Source organism: Hibiscus syriacus, unplaced genomic scaffold (assembly GCF_006381635.1).
Source record: "Hibiscus syriacus cultivar Baekdansim isolate YM2019G1 unplaced genomic scaffold, ASM638163v2 tig00110831_pilon, whole genome shotgun sequence".
Classification (NCBI taxonomy): domain Eukaryota; kingdom Viridiplantae; phylum Streptophyta; class Magnoliopsida; order Malvales; family Malvaceae; genus Hibiscus; species Hibiscus syriacus.
Window position 1 is genome coordinate 2,290,906 of NW_024062882.1, and position 19,242 is coordinate 2,310,147.

Genomic DNA, 19,242 nt, shown 5'->3' on the forward strand with positions numbered 1-19,242 from the left:
TATTCTTAAGTACAAAAGATGAAGCATTAGAACATTTCATCACATTTTCAAAAATTATCCAAAACGAAAAAGGTTACTCTATCACTAGTGTTAGAAGTAATCATGGAACTGAATTTGAAAATCTTGGATTTATTGAATTTTGTAATTCTAATGGTATTAGTCATAATTTTTCAGCACCTAGAACCCCTCAACAAAATGGAGTTGTTGAGAGGAAAAATCGAACTTTAGAAGAAATGGCTAGAACCATGCTTTGTGAAAATAATTTGCCAAAATATTTTTGGGCGGAAGCCACAAATACCGCTTGTTATGTTGTAAATCGAGTAATGGTTAGGCCAATTTTAAAGAAAACTCCATATGAAATTTTCAAAAATAAAAAGCCTAACATTAGTTATTTTCATCCTTTTGGATGTAAATGTTTTGTTTTAAACAACGGTAAAGAGAACCTTGGCAAATTTGATGCTAAAAGTGATGAAGGAATTTTTCTGTGTTATTCCTTAAATTCTAAAGCTTATCGTGTATTTAATAAAAGAACTTTAGTTGTAGAAGAGTCTATACATGTTGTTTTCGATGATAATCTCCTTCCGAGGAAGGATTCTTGTGTTAATGATGATGTAGGCATTGTAAATACAAATGACGTTAGACATGAAGTTGGAGAATCATTATCAAAGGAAGAAACGAAATATGAGGAAACTCATGATCCTCTCGAGAATCCAACCATCGAAGAAAGGGAAGTATCTTATCCAAGAGAGTACAACTATGTCAAGGATGGTGAAATTATAAGTGATCCATCTAAAGCGGTAACTACTTAATCTTCTCTTAGAAATATTTGTAATTATGTTGCATTTATTTCATGCATAGAGCCTAAGAACATCAAAGAAGCATTAAAAGATGAACATTGAATTATGGCTATGCAAGAAGAATTAAATCAATTTGAGAGAAGTAAAGTATGGACATTAGTTGAAAGGCCTAGTAATAAAACTACTGTAGGTACTAGATGAGTATTTAGAAATAAGCTTGATGAAAGTGGTAATATAGTGAGGAACAAGGCTAGACTTGTTGCTCAAGGCTATACTCAAGAAGAAGGCATAGACTATGATGAAACATACGCTCCCGTAGCTAGGATGGAAGCAATTAGAATGTTATTAGCATTTGCATGTTTCAATGAATTTAAATTATATCAAATGGATGTTAAAAGTGCATTTTTAAATGGTTTTATAAAAGAAGAAGTAAATGTGGAACAACCTCCAGGTTTTGAAGATTCAAATTTTCCGGATCATGTTTTAAAATTGACAAAAGCTCTTTATGGTTTAAAACAAGCTCCTAGAGCTTGGTATGAAAGATTGTCAAATTTTTTAATTGAAAAAGGTTTTTCAAAAGGAAAGGTTGACACTACATTGTTTTTAAAGAGAAAAGGTAAAAATTTATTAGTAGTTCAAATTTATGTTGATGATATAATATTTGGTTCTACTAATGATGTTCTTTGCCAAGAATTTTCTAAGCTAATGCAAAGTGAGTTCGAGATGAACATGATGGGGGAGCTCTCATATTTCTTGGGACTCCAAATCAAGCAAAGAAAAGATGGCATCTTCATCAATCAAGCTAAGTACGTCAAGGACATGCTCAAGAAATTTGGATTGGAAAATGGGAAACCCTATGCCACTCCAATGAGTTCTTCTACAAAGCTTGACTTGGATGAATGAGGTAAATGTGTGGATGTTAAATTATATAGATCCATGATTGGTTCATTGTTTTATCTAACCGCAAGTAGACCGGACATTATGTTTAGTGTTTGCTTATGTGCTAGATTTCAATCATGCCCTAAGGAATCACATTTACTAGCTGTTAAGAGAATCTTTATATACCTTAAGGACACTCATAGTTTAGGACTTTGGTATCCTAGAGACTCTAGTTTTAGCTTGCATGCTTTTTCTGATGCGGATTATGGAGGATGCAAATTTGATAGGAAAAGCACCTCCGGTACTTTCCAATTCCTTGGAAATATGCTAATTTCTTGGTTTTCAAAGAAACAAAATTGTGTTGCATTATCTACTACTGAAGTCGAATACATTTCAGCTGGTAGTTGTTGTGCACAAGTTTTATGGATGAAACAACAACTTTTTATTATGGAATTGAAGTTAATACCATTCCTATCAAGTGTGACAATACTAGTGCTATTTGTCTCACTAAAAATCTCATCCAACACTCTAGAACTAAGCACATTGAAATAAGACATCACTTCATTAGAGGCCATGTCACTAAGGAAGATGTAGTTCTAGAATTTGTTGATATTTTGCACCAATTAGCGGATATCTTTACAAAACCTTTAGACAAAGAAAGATTTTGGACACTTAGGAGAGAATTAGGTTTGACCAACCTATCTTCACTTAGTGTTTAAAATAATTTTAGCAATTTTAAGAATATATGAAAAATGCTTATAATAATTTTTTATTGCATTCATTGCTATTAGTTAGGGGGAGTTTATGATTCTTAATGAAAAATTAATTTTATGTTCAAATATCGTTTAAATATTAATTTAATTGTTTGAACATGATTAATTTTCAATATATGAGTTTCCAATACCACTAGAGGAAATTAATTTAGCATTTTGGGTGTTTAAAATCGGATTTTAGCATTTTGGTGCAGAGGGAATCGATCCCCCATGAGGGAATTGATTCCCCCTTTGAAGGGGAATCGATTCCCCCCACAGGGGAATCGATATCCCCCTGGGGTTCTGGTTATACACGGGCAGAACCCTTACTTTTATTCAAATCCCTTCTCTTTCTTGCCGCCGTTTCCTCTAAACTCTCTCCCTATCTCCATTTTTGCCTCAAATCAACGTTCTTAATTGGAATTCACTTCAAATATCATCTTCTAAACCTGTTGGAATCATCAAAAACGTGCAAACTTCATCTAATCTCACTCAAATCCGAAATCCTTCAAGGTATTTTTCCAAAACTTCTATTTCATCAATTTATGAACATAGAACTAGTTTTAATTAGTTCTAGGATGAACTTTAGATCGGGCATTGAGTGTTTAGTGATTACAAACTAGATATCACAACTAATTTCATCAAAAACACAAGAATTTTCCAAAAAAAATTAAATTTTCGAAATAAAAAATATGTTGATTTTCAAATTATTGTGTTTTGATTGAATTATGTTGTTGTTATGAAAACTATACATATATTGTTTCTCAAAACCGTATTTTTCAAAAGTTTTCAAAAACTTTGCCCATTAGGATTGATTTAGAGAACCTTGAAATATTGAGGACTCAATTGAGATTTGGGATTGATTGAATTGCATACATGTGTTTTAAATTGCAGGTTATCCATTCTATTCCGATTTCCTAAAACATGTCCAATCCTAAACGTGCTAGGTCATCATCTAGTCGCTCACACCGTCAACCAAATCCACCTCCAAATCCTCCTCATATTCCAATTTCTAATCCTAATCCCATTGATCCTAACTTGACTATCCAAAATTCGTGTTTCAATCATCATGGTCCTAGAAATCATCATTTTTGGTATTATCAATATTTCGACTCTTACAAAATCTGAGAAGAACGTATTCCTTCTCATCAAGCTATGTTAGCTATTAATTTTAAATATCTTCCTCTTTTACAAGAGTGGAAATTTGATAAACTCTTTGATCTTGAACCCATCGTTTACCATCAACTTGTTCGTATTTTCTATTCTAATGCCGTTTGTGTTAAAAACCAAACCGAAACCGAAACAATAGGAATTCGTTCCTACCTCCTAGGACAATTCTTATATATTGACTCGGCTTACATAGCCAATACATTCGGATTAGATAATGATGGTATTTCAAATGAAAAAAATGTTTTAGGATCTCGTTATAAAAGAAGGGATAGTGCAAGTGTCTTAGACCTTCATGAACGTTTTCTTCATCTAATGATTTCTTGGTGGTTTCGACCATCCGGAGGTCGTTATTCTACTCTTAGAGCCTTAGATCTTTGGTGGTTACATTGTTTCGAAAACAATATTAAAATTAACCTACCTCAGATTATTTTTGCTAAAATTGTTGAAACTGTAAATCTTGTTCCTAACAAGAAACTCTGTTCATCTCTTTTTTACGGTTGCATTTTGAGTAATCTGTTTTCCAAAGCTGGGCTTAGAGTCATTCTAGATGTCGTTTTTCCCCTTAAGAAACAAATTAACCTTCTTTCCTTAACGAGAGCGTGATGGATTAAGGATAAGGAAACTGGTGAATGGGTTCGATCTTCTACAAATACTCCGGGAGCTAGTTCTTCACAAGCTCCACCCAAAGCTGACGAAGATCTCGAGCTTGAGTAATTAATGCGAGACATCGATGAAGCCGAAGATGAGCCTGAGCAGCCCGAGGAGCAAGCACAACAAACGCATCAAACCTCCATATTTTCAATCCTTTATGGAGACATTCAATTTCCGATATGCTACCATGGATTCGCGCTTTACTTCTATAGAGCCCCATTTATCTACAATGGGAGCTCAACAATTAGAAATTCTTCGGAAAATGCGTGCAAACAATAAAGCAACCAATGCGCGTATTAATGAACTCACTCACGAAATGGCCGCTATGCGAGCTCGTTTTCCTCCTCCTGATCCTGATATGTGATTCTATGTTTTGCTTTGAACTCCAAACTTATTGTTTTAACATTTTTAATATTTTGGAATGTTTGAATTTGTGGATTGATTGATTTTGGATTTGTTTGGATTTATGAATGGTGAGAACTTATCTATTTGGTGTGATTAAATTTATTCATTATTGCATCATTTACTTCATGTTAGATATATGACCAATTTTGCCATATCACATTAATTATGAATATTGATTATGAAACTAATGGCTAACGCTTTTCTTGCTTGTAATCTTAGCAGCTTATATTATATATAATCAATTGGCTAAATGATTTCAAAACCTTGTTTAAATTCTTTAAAATGTCTTTTTGATTTAACAAAAAGGGGGAGAAGTGTTAAATGTGTTTTTAAATGATAAATGGGAGAAGTGTTAAAGTAAGGGGGAGTAATTTCAAAACTTAATTTCAAAATCTTAAAGTTACTAAAATGTTTTGTTATATCAAAAAGGGGGAGATTGTTGAAAACATTTTGATATTTCGATATAACAAATTAAGTTAAATGAATTTTAAGATTTTCCAAATGATTTTCTAAATATATTCGATATAACTATTCGAATATCAAATCATTACTCCAAATATTTCAAAAATCATTTTTAATCCTTACTCAAGTGTAAAATTAAGTTTTAATCTTAAAACAATTTCAAAATAATTTTACAAAGTATTTCGAACCATTTCAAAGCCAAAAATTCCAGATTGCTCAGAGGGAACCGATTCCCCCCCAAGGGGGTACCAATTCCCCCTGAATGGTTTGGCTCCGAGAATTCCAGTATGCTCGGAGGGAACCGATTCCCCCCCCAGGGGGTACCGATTACCCCTTGTATAACGGTCAAAATATTTGAATTTTACACTTAGGGAACCGATTCCCCATAAGGGGTACCGATTCCCCCCACGCTCCAAGCTGTTTTATTAATTGTTTTCACACTAAAACGGCTATATTATCTTCTCTAATCATCCCCAACGTTCAGAAGTAATTCAAGGTGTATTTAAGCAAGCTTAGAAGCCATTGATCAATAACAAGAAACATCAAGCAATTAGAATCAAGAGAGAATCAAAGAGAAAGCATCAAACCTCAAGTTTGAGCATTTCAAGCCTATTTTTCAATATTCATTTTGCTTTCAAGAACACTTATTGTGCTCAATTGTATTTATTTTTTAGTGTTCTTTCTTTGTTCTAGAATTGTGCAAACAGATTTACCTTGTGAGGTTTTTCTTGTAAGTTTACAAATTTGTATCTCTTTGAGAAAAGAGTGTTCTCAAGAATTGGGGTATATTCTTGAGGGAGTTGTAAGGTTATCTCTTTGGCCTCAAAAGAAAGAACAAATTAGTGAATTTGTTGGAAAATCCTTAGTGTGGATAGCTAAGATAGTGGACGTAGACTTTGGTTGATAAAGTCGAACCACTCTAAATCGCTATGCAATTTCTTTCAATTTTCTGCAAAAGCTTCCACCAAAATTTTTATTGCCAATTCACCCCCCTCTTGGCCGATTCAGTCAATCGATTAACTCAACAATGTTTTCAAAAAATATTTTAAAAACTATATAATATATATGTTTTCAAAAATGTTTTCAAAAATTATATATGATATATATATATATATATTAAAAATGTTTTCAAAAACTATAATATATATATATATATATATATATATATTCGAAATGTTTTCAAAAAATTATATATTATATTTTTAAAAAAACATTTTTAAAAATTATACTATATTACTATATATATACATAATGAAAAAAATAATATAAAAAAATAAATCCAAACGAAAATAAGTCTGTACAATATCAAAAACAAAAATAGCTATTGTAAGATTTGAACTTAAGCCGAACGTAAGAGTTGACAACACAAAACCACTAAAACAAATCTTATAAATGATTAACATCTGGATAGATTTTATATGTTTTTAATCATTAATTTATATCAAATTAAAAGAAATTTTGAATTTATTTTTTATATATTTTAAACTAAATTTAATATTCTTTTTTCACATTTATAATTTTATAATTACTTGTATAGTCTAAAAAATTGATATGTTTAATTTAATTAATAATTTTACTTTTTATTAAAATAAAATATATAATATTAAACTGTTTAATCTTAATTTAGTTATGTTTAAAATATATAATCTAATAATTGTAGTTATAGTCGAAAAATGGATACTATTCTTAATTTAATTAATAATTTTATTCTTTATTAAAAAAATAAAATATACAAATCATTTATATTTTAATTAATTTTTATTAGATTGTATAGTTAAAATGTTTAATTAGAAATCAATTTTAATCTTGTATAAAACTTAAATTTAGTTTTTCCTTTAATCTTGTATAAATTCATATTTAAAACTATATAAAATCTATCCATTTATTAATCGAATATAAGAATTACTTCAGTGGTTTTGTGTTGTCAACTCTTACATTTAACTTATGCTCAAATTATATATATATTATATTTCACTATATAAATGATGGGGTAGGCTGAATGGTTAAGGTGTGCCTAAGAAGCGTGAGGTCTTAAGTTTAGACCGTTCTCCTAAACCCTTTAACTTGCTCGTCTTTTTTATTTGTTTTCAATCCAATCAGATAGTGATACGTGTCACCGTTTAATTAAAATTTGTTTTTTATAATTTAATATATTTCATTGAATATGTAAGTATTGATGATCAAATGTATAACTATACTAATTTTATTAATTGTCTATTCAACACTTCTGTCAAACGTTAACGACAAATGGCTTGATTAAATACATTTAAATAGTTAGGTGACTTGTTTGATAAAATTTACACTAAATTAAATTATTATTATTATTATTATTATTATTATTGAAATTATTAGATTAAATTATTAATCCACTTATAAATAGATCGCTTTTTGAAAATATATATTATTATAAACATGTTATTCCATTATTTAAATACATAATATTTTTTTATTGAGCTAAGGTAATTATAAAATAGTATTTGTTCTAAATACTCTCTACTACGACAATGATCGCTCAATCACCTCTACTATAATCATTGGTGCTCGAACTTAAGACCTCCAAGAATAACAACTATTATATTAACTCCTGAGGAAATTTGATTTGTGCATTTAAATACATAGTGTTAAAGTTATTTTCAACATTTATTTGAATGTATTATTTTATTTTTTTATATGCTTTAGAATATTTTAGTCTTTAAATTTTTTTTGGTCAAAATAATCTATGATGAATGAAAATTATTAATTAATTAACAATCAACGTGTATTATTGACATGAAAATTTCATATGTACTTAGTTGTTAACATGTCATGTGTCATGACATCATCTAAATTTAACCGATTATTTTTATGTTTTTTAATATTTTTTATTATAATATTATAAATTTATTTTGTATGGTATAATATAATATAAATTTAGAAAATAAGTTGGATCATGATTGAGATATGAGTGTGGAACTTCGTTATATTGTTTGAGGAAATTCTAAAATATAAATTGTTAATATAAAATTAAAAACGGCATCGTTAAAAACGATAGAAATAGATTGTAACCGAAATTTTATTAAGAGTTCCGTTTTTAAGTTTGAATATAGTAACATTTTTTGTTACAAGTCTTAAACCCCTCGCAATATAACTTTTTAGTTACAACCGAAAATATTATAAACTTTTATAATTTTTGGGTTGAATAGGATAACGTTTTAGATTGAAAACAATATTAAATTAACCTTAAATTAGGCAATCGTACAACAAAACTATCCGATTAATTATTTTCGATTTCCCATATTTGCATTCTTTTTTGTTCTCTTAGTATAATTAAGTCGTTGTCTCATGGTAAAACTAAAAAGAAATAAATAAAAAGTTTCTATATTATAATTAATCTACTATAAGATACAATAAGAGAAGATTATATTATTCGAATCCAATACGAGTATAGGATATAAATATGAATTCGATGTGCATATTATTTATTGATGATTTAACTCTCACACGTCCATTTAGTAATGAATTACAGTCACATTATACTCAACAACGAAACTGTTGTTGTTTATTAAACGAGTCTTAAGCAAGGCAAACCCTTTAGCTAACCTGAATTTTCCTCTCCCAGCAACCACTGCTAGCTCGCGCTCCGTCTCAGTCGCCGGATTCCTCGAAAACACACCGATAGAGCTGCCGTTTAGATCGCCTGTAGTAAACCCGAAATCCAAGTACACCACCACAGTGGTTGTATCTCGGCCGGGGAATACTTCGAGTCCTTGAGCATTCCCGATGATCTCCAATGTTGGCTCGAGGCCAACGGTTAGCGGAGCACTGTCGACAACTATGCTGTACGATGGCCCTGGTGAAGAGTTGCCGTTTCCCGTGATGTTAGCACGGGCTACGGGGACTGCTGTAGCGTTTGGGCCACCGATGGTGCCGTGGAAAAAGAAGTGGATATCGGTAACTTTCTTCGACACGGGAACACTCGGTACGGTCGTCGAGTAGTATTGGCTGTACGCCGGAGCCAAGGGGATGCAGAGAAGAATCCAGCACGATATCAAAGTTCTCTCCATTGATGTTTCTATCCATTGACTTTGTATTACAATCTTATGTATACAATAATAACGATCCAACTGTCGAATATTTTATAGCTTATAAAGATTATAAAATTAAACAATTAATATGGTTTATTTAATTCAATAATGCTTGATTGTCAAATGTCGTTATCAAATTAAACAACAAAGATAATTTTATTAGAGATTAAAAAAATTGATACATTGTATTATTTTTATGAGTGAATTTAGATTCAAATAATAAAAATAATAAGCATAACGTCAAAAATTACTTGCAACATTATGGATAATTTATTATCTATTTTTGTAACTATTTTAATCTTCGATGTTTCATTTTAAGTCAAAATAATAAAAAATGTTAATCAACTAATAGTCAACGTCTTGAAATAACATAGTAAATAATTTCGGTTTTAGCAAAGTAAAATTTGTTTAATTTTACATTTATTTTAATCAATCGATTTGTTAGTGTTTGGAGTTTGTAAATGTTGATAAAAATTAAGTTTAGAGCTTAGTAAATTCTAAAGCAGTAACAAGTTATGAAGTTAACTTGATGGTTAGGTATTGAAACCTTTTTCCACAAAATTAGGGTTTAATTTCGTGTAGAGATGATAATTTGATTCGAATTTAACGAATTATAATTCAATTCGATTTATAACTTATTACAAGGGATAACTTTTTGATTAGGTTATCTAAAACACAAAGGGTTCAACTTTATTGGTGCAATAAACAACAAAAATAAAACCGGTAAGTTATTATCTTACTAATGAATCACAGTCACATTATACTCAACAATGGCGTCACCATTCTTGGGATTCAAGAAGTAAGTCTTAAGGTGTGCAAACCCTTGTGCCATCCTGAACTTACCCCTCCCTCCGACCACCGCGAGCTCGCGCTCCGTTTCGGTAATCGGATTCCTCGAGAACACACTGATGGAGCTGCCATTGAATTCACCTTTTGTAAACCCAAAGTCCATGTAGATAGTAAGGCATGGAACGTCTCGGCCGGTCGACACCCATAGGCCTTGAGCGTTCCCAACGACGTCCGACGTTTTCTCAGGGCCAACCGTGAGTGGATCATCAATTGCTACCACGGTGCCAAAGATGCTATTGGAGGCAATCGTCGTGTTAGGACGGGAAACAATGATTGCACTAGGATTTTTGCCGCTCAAAGTATCATGAAAATAGAAGTGTAGTTTGGTCACTTTTTTCGGAGCCAGAACATGTGGCTCGTCATCGGAGTAATAGCCTTGGCACGGTGGCACCGCCATGGCCGTGCTGAGAACAAGAATCCAGGCCAACATCAAGCTTTTCTCCATTGGTAATGAGATTCAGCTACTGTGATTATCACATGGCTAATTCAACCACTTAAGCTTTTTTTTTCATATTTAATGTATTTTACAATAAAGGAAATATTAAATTTTCTTAAAAAGTTTCATTGACAATTAATTGAAATACCTTTATTGTCATAATTATAGAAATTACTATTGATTTATATTTCCTAAATTAATCACATAAAATATATATAGAGATTTAGGTCATAAAAATTAAAATAAAATTGTATGACCAAATTAAGAATTTAAATGGTTTAAATATATATTTGATATTTGAATTAGATATTTTTTAAAGATGATATCTAAGAATTTTTGCTTCCAAATTGATATCTAAATTAAACAATTTTTTTAGAATTGGTGCCTAAAAAATTTTTACTTCCAAATTAATACCTAAATTTTATTTTCATCCAATATTTTCATACTTTTATTAACACTTATAAAACTATACGAGTCTAATGCACACATCATAGAAACATTTTCTTAAAAACATTTTACTGTATTTGGAAGATGTTGTGTAAAGCATTTTCCACTAGTTGATAAATTTTAAAATATATATATTTATTACAAATATTAAATACAATAAATAATAAAACTTAATATTATTATTTTTAAAATATATTAAAATATTTTATTTATTTATTTATTAAAATATTATTTCTATAATTTTATTAATAAAAATATTAAGATTAGTACATTTTATTGAAATAAAAATATTATAAATTATATTAGTTATTTATTTAAGTAATATTATTATATTATATTTTAAAAAGTAATTAATATATTTTAAATATCATTATTAAAATATTATTGGATTATTAAATTAATATTAAATACATAAATAATATTATTCATGATAATTTATTAATATTATTTCTATTAAATTAATAAATAATATTTTTAATAATTTATTATATATTATTAAAATAGAAATATATTATATTATATTACTATAATATAATTGAGTATTTTATTATAATTCTACAAAATATTATTACATTATTAGAAATATTAATAAATATATTTTAACTATTTTAATAATTAACATTTTAATTAAAATGATATTGAAATATTTTATTAATATTAAATTCATAAAAATAAAATTATTTTGAGTATTTATTCTTTGACGTGAAAAGTTTGAAAAATAACTTACGAAAAATCAGGCCGTGAGTCATTTTCCAGAAAACATAAAAGAAATTCTGTTGACCAGAAAAACTTTTTACGCTAACAACTAGTTTTCCTTTAACCAAACACTGAAAAACGAGAAAAACGTTTTCCAGAAAATGTTTACTTGAAACAAACATACCCTTAGTCCAATGAAAAATTTGTTAATGTATATAGGGATGGACATGGGACCTGAATTCGACGGGTTCTGACCCAACCCGACCCGATTGGGATGAATTCTTTTTAAAAAATTCGAGGCAGGTTCGGGTCGGGTCGGTTTTTCTAAGGTTATGTTTGGGTCGGATAGGGTAGGGTTTGAGTTTAGAGTGAAAAATACCCAACCCGAAACGACCCGAAAAAATTGTAATTTTATCTTATATATTTAGAGATAATTGCGATAATTCCCCTCTATATATTATATTCTTTCAATCAAATCCCTATTTTTTATTAAATAAAAATAATATTTTTTAATAAATATATTATTTCGGGTTTGGTAGAGTTTTGAATTTATCTCAAAAAACCGGTTGGATTCGAGTCGGGTTGGGGATTTATAATTTTTAGGTCGGGTCTAGTAGACTGAAAATCTGACCTGACCCATATCCATCCCTAAATGAATCACCTTTAGTCAATCAATGAATGTCGTATTTCTTTAAAATTGGATCTCATAACTTGATTTTGTGTACCTAATTGGTACCGGGAGTTTTTTTTTCAAAATTTATTTGATACTTAAGGTTCTTTTATACTACTTATTCATTACTTGAACCTTTTTTTTGTCTATTTGGTATATAAACTTGAAAAGAGCCACATTCATTAATCAAAAAATTATGATTATTTAACCACGATGTTTTAATCTTCGGTTTTTTAATTATTTAAATTTGATAAATTAAAATTCGATTCGAACTATGGCAGATTGAAGTGAAGGTGGGTTGGTGAGTGGAAAAATTTGTATTCTGAGGCGTGGAGGGCAGCTTTCAAGGTCGCTAGTTGTCAGCTACAAGGGAAAGAGTTGACTTTTGAGCGTGTGTTTCGCTAAATTAGCTTTCATATTTCATTTTTAATTATTAATTTTTAGTCCTCAACCCATTGCAATCAAATCAGGATAAAATATCGGTGGCCAAGTTGTCAAATTGTAAATTAGATAAATTTATCATATTATTACAAAATGAACTTTCAGAAGTTTATTTTTCAGAAGTTACATTTTAAATTATAAACGATCGTTTCGATCACTGAACTTTTAGAAGTTATAAAATGATTATAAATTTATCATATTATTACAAAATGCCATTGTAACATTATAGTAATAATAAAGTTTGATAAATTTAGTGATCATTGTATAACAATTAGATAAAATTTAATGATTAATTTATAACAATTCGATAAAATTAATAACCATTATAATAATTAGACAAATTTAATGGTCATTTTATGATTGCATGATTCAAATTAATCTGATTTAATATTAATTAGAACATCATTAGAGGTAGAAATAATAAACAAGAAAATTGAACAGTTAGAATTTCTAAAATATGGCATATAAAGTCTCAAAGAGGGACCAACTTTATTGATGAAATAAACAATCGTCTTAGTAATGAATCACAGTCGCATTATACTCAACAATGGCGTCTCCGTTCGTGAAATTCGCGAAATAAGTCTCAAGTCGTGCAAACCCTTGCGCCATCCTAAACTTCCCTCTCCCTCCGACCACCGTGAGCTCGCGCTCCGATTCAGTTAACGGATTTCTCGAGAATACACTGATGGAGCTGCCATTGAATTCACCTAGCGTGAACTCAAAGTCCATGTAGATGATAAGAGATGCACCGTCTTGGGCACTCGACACCCATAGGCCTCGAACGTTTCCAACGACCTCCGACTTTACGCTCAGGCTGACAGTGAGCGGATCATCGACAGCTGCCACCCGACCGAAGGTAGTCATCGTGTTTGGTTGTGCTACGACGACAGCACTAGGGTTGTTGCCGCTCATGGTGTCGTGTAAAAAGAAGTTGCGATCGGTTACTTTTTACGGAGCTGGAACAAATGGGCCGTCATCGGAGTAATAACCGAGCGAACGAGCCACTGTCATGGCGGTGGTGAGAACCAGGATCCAGGCCGGTATCAAACATTTCTCCATTGGCATTTGTATCAACTTTAAGCTCCTGTTTCTCAGTTTATATAGTTCAAACACGAGACGCATACGATATTCAAGAATCTAAATTATAGTAAGCATAAAGGTGAATTTCCAATACTAAAATGAAATTAGTAATGGTTGATTGAAGATTGTGTACTATTTTAAGCAAAATTCGGTTGGTGATTGAGATTGAAACCAAATGTTGTTTAATTTCAAGGCATGAACCGTGGAGTGTAGCTTTCGAGAAATATATTAAGAAAAGAAAAAGAAAAAACAACGAAAGAGTGACAGTTGGTGACTTTAGTAGTATAATAACAAATCCCGTATAAAAAATATTTTAAAAAATCATATAAAATAAATATATAAATTGTTTGAATGTAGTACCTGAATTTCGTTTATTATAATCTAAAAATATTACTAAGTAACCCGGTTAATTCAATCCGTATAAAAATTATACATTTTCTATTATTTTTATTAAAAGAGAAAACTACATAAATGGTCACTTGCCTTTTATTTTTTTGCTCACCAAATTCAAAAAGAGATAAGTTTTGATTATCCACCAAATTCAAAAAGAGACAAGTTTTGATTATCCACGTCATTGTTTTATTAAGTTTTAATCACTAGAACGTTGACGCTGTTAAGTTGATAAGTTTTGATCACTAGAACACGGCAACCTAATATAAGGCTAAAACACAACAGAAAAAAAAAATCCAACCAAAAATGTTATGAAAAAACATACCTCTTGAAAATATTTCTAGATTTCCCACTACGAGTCCATGAACAAAGCTAACACACGTATAGATGGTGCTCAAAGACGAGAGTTGCTAGGTAAAGAATTAATGCAAGAACCAAAAGAAAACACGTTGATTTATTTGGTCAGTAATACAAACAATTATAATCTCAACTCATGGTCACAAATATGAATGAAAACAGAGAACTTTAACAATAAAAAAACACTATGAAAACCCTAATAACAATTAGGTAACTATGAAAAGAAAACAAGACCGTCTTTAGCAAAAGCCAATGCCAACCAATTCATGGCCCTATCAAAATTGTTCTAAATACTGCATTGGCAATAATAACAATAAAAAAAAGTCTCATCATCAACTCTAACCTCTTGGACATCCAAAAAAGTTCAAATAAAGCTTTTCTTCTCACTTTCTTTGGACCTTAAGCTTCGCATTCTGTGACATGGCCGTTTTCCGTATTCTCAGCACTGGATTCCACAAAGAAAAATATCAGAATTAGCAAATTCATGTTAATGTGACACTATTAACACGCAAAAGCAAACTCAAAACAGGGATCTAACAGGCATGCTTTTTCAAGGGGTCAAAGCCATCCATCACTTTGTTAATTATTACTGATTCATGAATATAGATAAGCTCTCAAACTCTTCCATATAACAAGGAACTTCTGAGAAGTATAACTACCAAGAAGCTCTCAAACTCTCCAAAATACAAGGGACTTAACTTTCTAGAAGTATAACTAACAAGTTCTTGCAAGCAAGGAACTTTCACTTGGAAGGAACGTAAATGTAGGAATATCATTCTCCATGCTTGTAAGACTTAATGTAAATGCTAAAATAAAGGTGAAAACTATGTGAAAGACGGAAAGACAAGCACGAGAGATGAAAAATATGCATGGTTATTTGTTCTTTAGCTAGTTGAAGTATAATCATTTCCCATAAATATTATTCAAATACAGGTATATAGGTAAGAAAACACCTGTTCCAACACAATCCTGACACGCAAAAATTCAATTATACTACTTTTACTCTGTTTATTAAAAGGCATCAAGGTTCATGTGATGTATATATTCTAAAATTAACCAAGCAATCAAATTTCAGTTAATTGAAGAAACCTTTGGGGTTGATCAGCATCAGCTGCAGCTTCAACAGGTTCACTCTTCCTCCAGCTCTTGTAAGCCGGTGCATGGCCGTTACCGAAGCTTGTCTTTCGTTCTCTCGGTCTCTCTGTTACAGTGACAGTTTCTTTGATCTTCATAGCTTCAAGCTTCTCATCAATCTCCTTCCAGTCTTTCCCCTTTTCCTTTAACACCTCCTCTCTCGGCCTCGCCTCACCGAATGGATTTGCGCCTTTGACCTTGGGCACCGTCGAGTCATCAGTCACAGTTATCGTACGTGGCTGAAGAACAAGCTTTGGCCTCGCACCACCACTACCAGCAGCACCACTGCCAGCCTCCTCCTTTTTCTTTCCCCAGTTATCCAAATCCCTAGGTGAATCCCTCAGTTGAAGTGAATCGAAACTGCTTCTTCTATCAAAACCCACCCCAAATCTCCTAGGCGGCGGTGCACCAATGGGGCTTCTATTATTACTCTTACTAGCAGCCCAGTTATCTACTTCATCAGCTTTGGATTGCGAATCGAAAAACCCTCCTCCACCGCTGCTTCTCTCTCTCCTCTCAAATCCACCGCCAAACCCATTACCGGTTGGCTTCGATTTCTTAACCGACGCCCAATTATCAATCTCATCAGCGCGTGAAGGAGTAATTTCTCTATTGGAATCTCTGTTCGAAACCCTAGAAGATCCCCATCTACTATTACTCGACGAATCGTCTCCGTTGGAATTATTGTATCTGTTCGAACCGTACGATTTAAACCCGCCGCCGAGCCGGTTACGATCGAGTTCCTCTGGGGCACGTTGGCGAGGGCCGGTGGGGAGCGCGAGGACCTCCTCATGAGTGAAGTGTGTAGGCTCGCTCGGTTTAGCCGAGCCGTAGGTAAATTCAGCGAGGGATACGGTTTGGCCCTTCTTTTTCTTGGCCTTAGTGGTGGCGGCGGCGGCTAAAGAAGGGAAATCGGCCAGCTTTTCGGTGGAAGAATCGGCGTGGCTTTGCTGTTCCAGTTCAGCTTCGTGCTCTTCGGCGTCGAGAGCCCACGCGCCGGGCTTGCCCCAAGGAGAAGAGACAGTTGCCTCCATGATTTTTCCGGGGTGTGCTTTGGCGCTGTTTCGAAGCTTGCGTTTTAGGTTGAGGAGTTGCGTTTGGCAGCAAAAGAAGCGCTAAGGGATTTTTATATGGGAAGCCGATGGGATCATATCTAACGGTGGAGAACAATATAAGGTAGATATATACTTTTGGTACCTGAACTTGGTTTTAAAGTTCAATTTGATACCTGATTTTTCTCTCCAAAAAGTACATGGATTTTTTATTCAAAATATTAACTTCTTAATTTAATTTGGTACTTAGACATTTTATTTAATTGGATATATTAATTTATTTTTTTAATTCAAATTAAATTATTTTAAATTGAGATCTATCAAGGTTGGATAGAATTAAATGAATGCAAATAATTTTAAAATTTATAAAATATTATTATTTTTAAATATAATAATTAATTGGACCTAAAGAATCATAAAAACCAAATTAAACAAAAAGATTAAGTTTATACATTAATTTGAACTAAAAACTATATTTAGATATCAAATTAAAAGAAAACTCCAAATATCAAATTAAATTTTAAAGTTGATTTTAAGTATTAAAATATATAATTATCCAATAGTTTATATTATAAGGTGATGAAATGTGATTCTATTTTAATTTTTTTAAACAGTAACTTAGAAAACACACTATCTTTGAATAAATTGTAAAAATTATTATTAATGTAAATAAATTAAACGTTTTGATAATTGATTAAAAAATGATAGTTTTTTAATATATTTTATAAATCTATTATTAATATAAATAAATTAAGCTTTCGATAAGTGTCAACACACATTTTCGTCCTACTAGGATTCAAACTCCTAAAAATAGGATAAAATTTTGCTAGGATTCAAACTCCTAAAAATAGGATAGAGCTCTACTAAGATTTAAATTCCTAAAGATAGGATCCACAAGCACTATAAATAGCCATTGTAACTCACCATTGTAAGACACGATTTACACAGAAAACATAGAGGAAAGCACGGGAAGATACAAAGGCAAAACTATTGTAAAGGATTCGAAAAGGAAATAAAATGTAGCATTTTCTTTTTTCTTTCTTTTGCATGTGCACGTTATTTTTCTTGAGATTTGGTTCGAATAACCCAAAACGTGGGTTGCGTCGATGACCAAAATGGGTGGGGTTTCGAAGTTTCGAACGTAGATCTACCCCGAGGCTTATTTTTAAAAACCGGTTTGATTTTCGGTTAAAGGAGGGGAAGAGCTTTTTAAAAATCTATATTAGTCCATTTATTTATTATATGGATATTTTATTCATTTATTTTTATTATTCATGTTATTATTATTATATGTATATATATATATATTAAATTATTTTCATTTATTTTTACTATATTTTTTATTATTATATATATATTCTTTAATATTTTACTTATAAGTCTAATATTACTATATATATATTGTAATTATCTTTATCTAGTCGTATATATTTTTATACTTTTAATAGTTTATTTATATACCTATTATTAAATATATATTCTTAATTATTTTTATTTGATTATTTCTTTATTTATGTAATATATCTTATAACTTTATATATTTATATTATTTTTATTATTTTCGTTTTTTTATTCATTATTATATATTATTTTTAAAAAAAAAATCTTGTGTCTTTTATTATTATTATTAAACATTATATTATACTACTAACCTAGAGGGCCCATTTTTTGTCTTATTTCTTACTAAAGCCCCCCACTTTCGGTGAATTGGGAGGGTATCTTTTCTATTTTTAAGTATTTGGTGTATATATATAGCTTATTTATTTTATTAATACTTTGATATATATATATATATATATATATATTATATATATTATATTTTTTCCTTTTTTCAAATATTACTATATATAATTATTACTTTACTATTTTTTTTATCTTACTTATTTATTTATTTTCCCTTGTATCTTATTTGTTTTCTTTACCTTGTTTATCTAACACATTTCTCGATTTTTTTTAAAGGATATTTTCAAATCAATCAAGGGTAAGTAATTAGGATCGAAACTTTACCTTTTAATTTAACTTGTTATTTTTCTTAATTAAGACAACTGGAAATTACGTAGTGCCGAAAGGGCGGTTCAAGGGTGCTAATCCTTCCTTAACCGTAACTGACTCCCGAGCCCGATATATTTCTGGTAAGACGCATATCAGGTAAGAAATAAGGTATCCGATCAACCCATTTATTTTTAAATAAATGATCGGTGGCGACTCCAATCCATATTTTTCTAAGTCGAAGCCCAATTCCGGGGCCCAACTGAAAGACGGTTGCGACAGCTTGGCGACTCCGCTGGGGACGGTAAGTGAGTCAGGCTAAGGTAATTTCCAATTATTTTTTTAACGAAAAGGGTAAGTTTAAATTTTAAGGTAATATTTCGATCATTTTTACTTAATTTTGATTATTTTCGAGTAAATAGTTGGACTAATCGTTTTTTCATGATTTCAGCCTTCAAAGTTTTCTTTTTTTCATCTAAAGGCTCTATACCCGAGCTCCGAACCCGTTTTAAGTGGGGGTG

General features: G+C 30.9%; 3 protein-coding genes and 1 pseudogene across 3 annotated transcripts; all 4 read right to left on the reverse strand.

The window, feature by feature from the left end:
• Window positions 1-8,604: 8,604 nt before the first annotated feature.
• Window positions 8,605-9,241, reverse strand: LOC120142742 (dirigent protein 4-like). Its single transcript, XM_039157253.1, has one exon. The coding sequence runs from the start codon at window positions 9,157-9,159 to the stop codon at window positions 8,605-8,607; it is 555 nt and encodes a 184-aa protein (XP_039013184.1). The 5' UTR covers window positions 9,160-9,241.
• Window positions 9,242-9,907: 666 nt separating this feature from the next.
• On the reverse strand, window positions 9,908-10,492 carry LOC120142740 (dirigent protein 4-like). The gene has a single exon (XM_039157250.1). It carries the CDS (start codon window positions 10,472-10,474, stop codon window positions 9,920-9,922), a length of 555 nt encoding a protein of 184 aa, XP_039013181.1. The 5' UTR covers window positions 10,475-10,492; the 3' UTR covers window positions 9,908-9,919.
• Window positions 10,493-13,232: 2,740 nt separating this feature from the next.
• On the reverse strand, window positions 13,233-14,001 carry LOC120142745 (annotated as a pseudogene).
• A 938-nt stretch (window positions 14,002-14,939) lies between these two features.
• Window positions 14,940-16,783, reverse strand: LOC120142829 (eukaryotic translation initiation factor 4B3-like). Its single transcript, XM_039157317.1, has 2 exons — window positions 15,636-16,783; window positions 14,940-14,991 (listed from the first exon to the last, which is right to left on the reverse strand). The coding sequence occupies exons 1-2, from the start codon at window positions 16,712-16,714 to the stop codon at window positions 14,946-14,948; spliced, it is 1,125 nt and encodes a 374-aa protein (XP_039013248.1). The 5' UTR covers window positions 16,715-16,783; the 3' UTR covers window positions 14,940-14,945.
• Between the last annotated feature and the right edge of the window lie 2,459 nt (window positions 16,784-19,242).

Bases quoted from the DNA above. Each gene is read 5' to 3' on its own strand.
- LOC120142742 (XM_039157253.1), bottom strand. From the start codon at position 9,159: ATGGAGAGAACTTTGATATCGTGCTGGATTCTTCTCTGCATCCCCTTG.
- LOC120142740 (XM_039157250.1), bottom strand. From the start codon at position 10,474: ATGGAGAAAAGCTTGATGTTGGCCTGGATTCTTGTTCTCAGCACGGCC.
- LOC120142829 (XM_039157317.1), bottom strand. From the start codon at position 16,714: ATGGAGGCAACTGTCTCTTCTCCTTGGGGCAAGCCCGGCGCGTGGGCT. The intron at 14,992-15,635 runs GTTTCTTCAATT...TGTGGAATCCAG, and splicing joins GATGCTGATCAACCCCAAAG to TGCTGAGAATACGGAAAACG.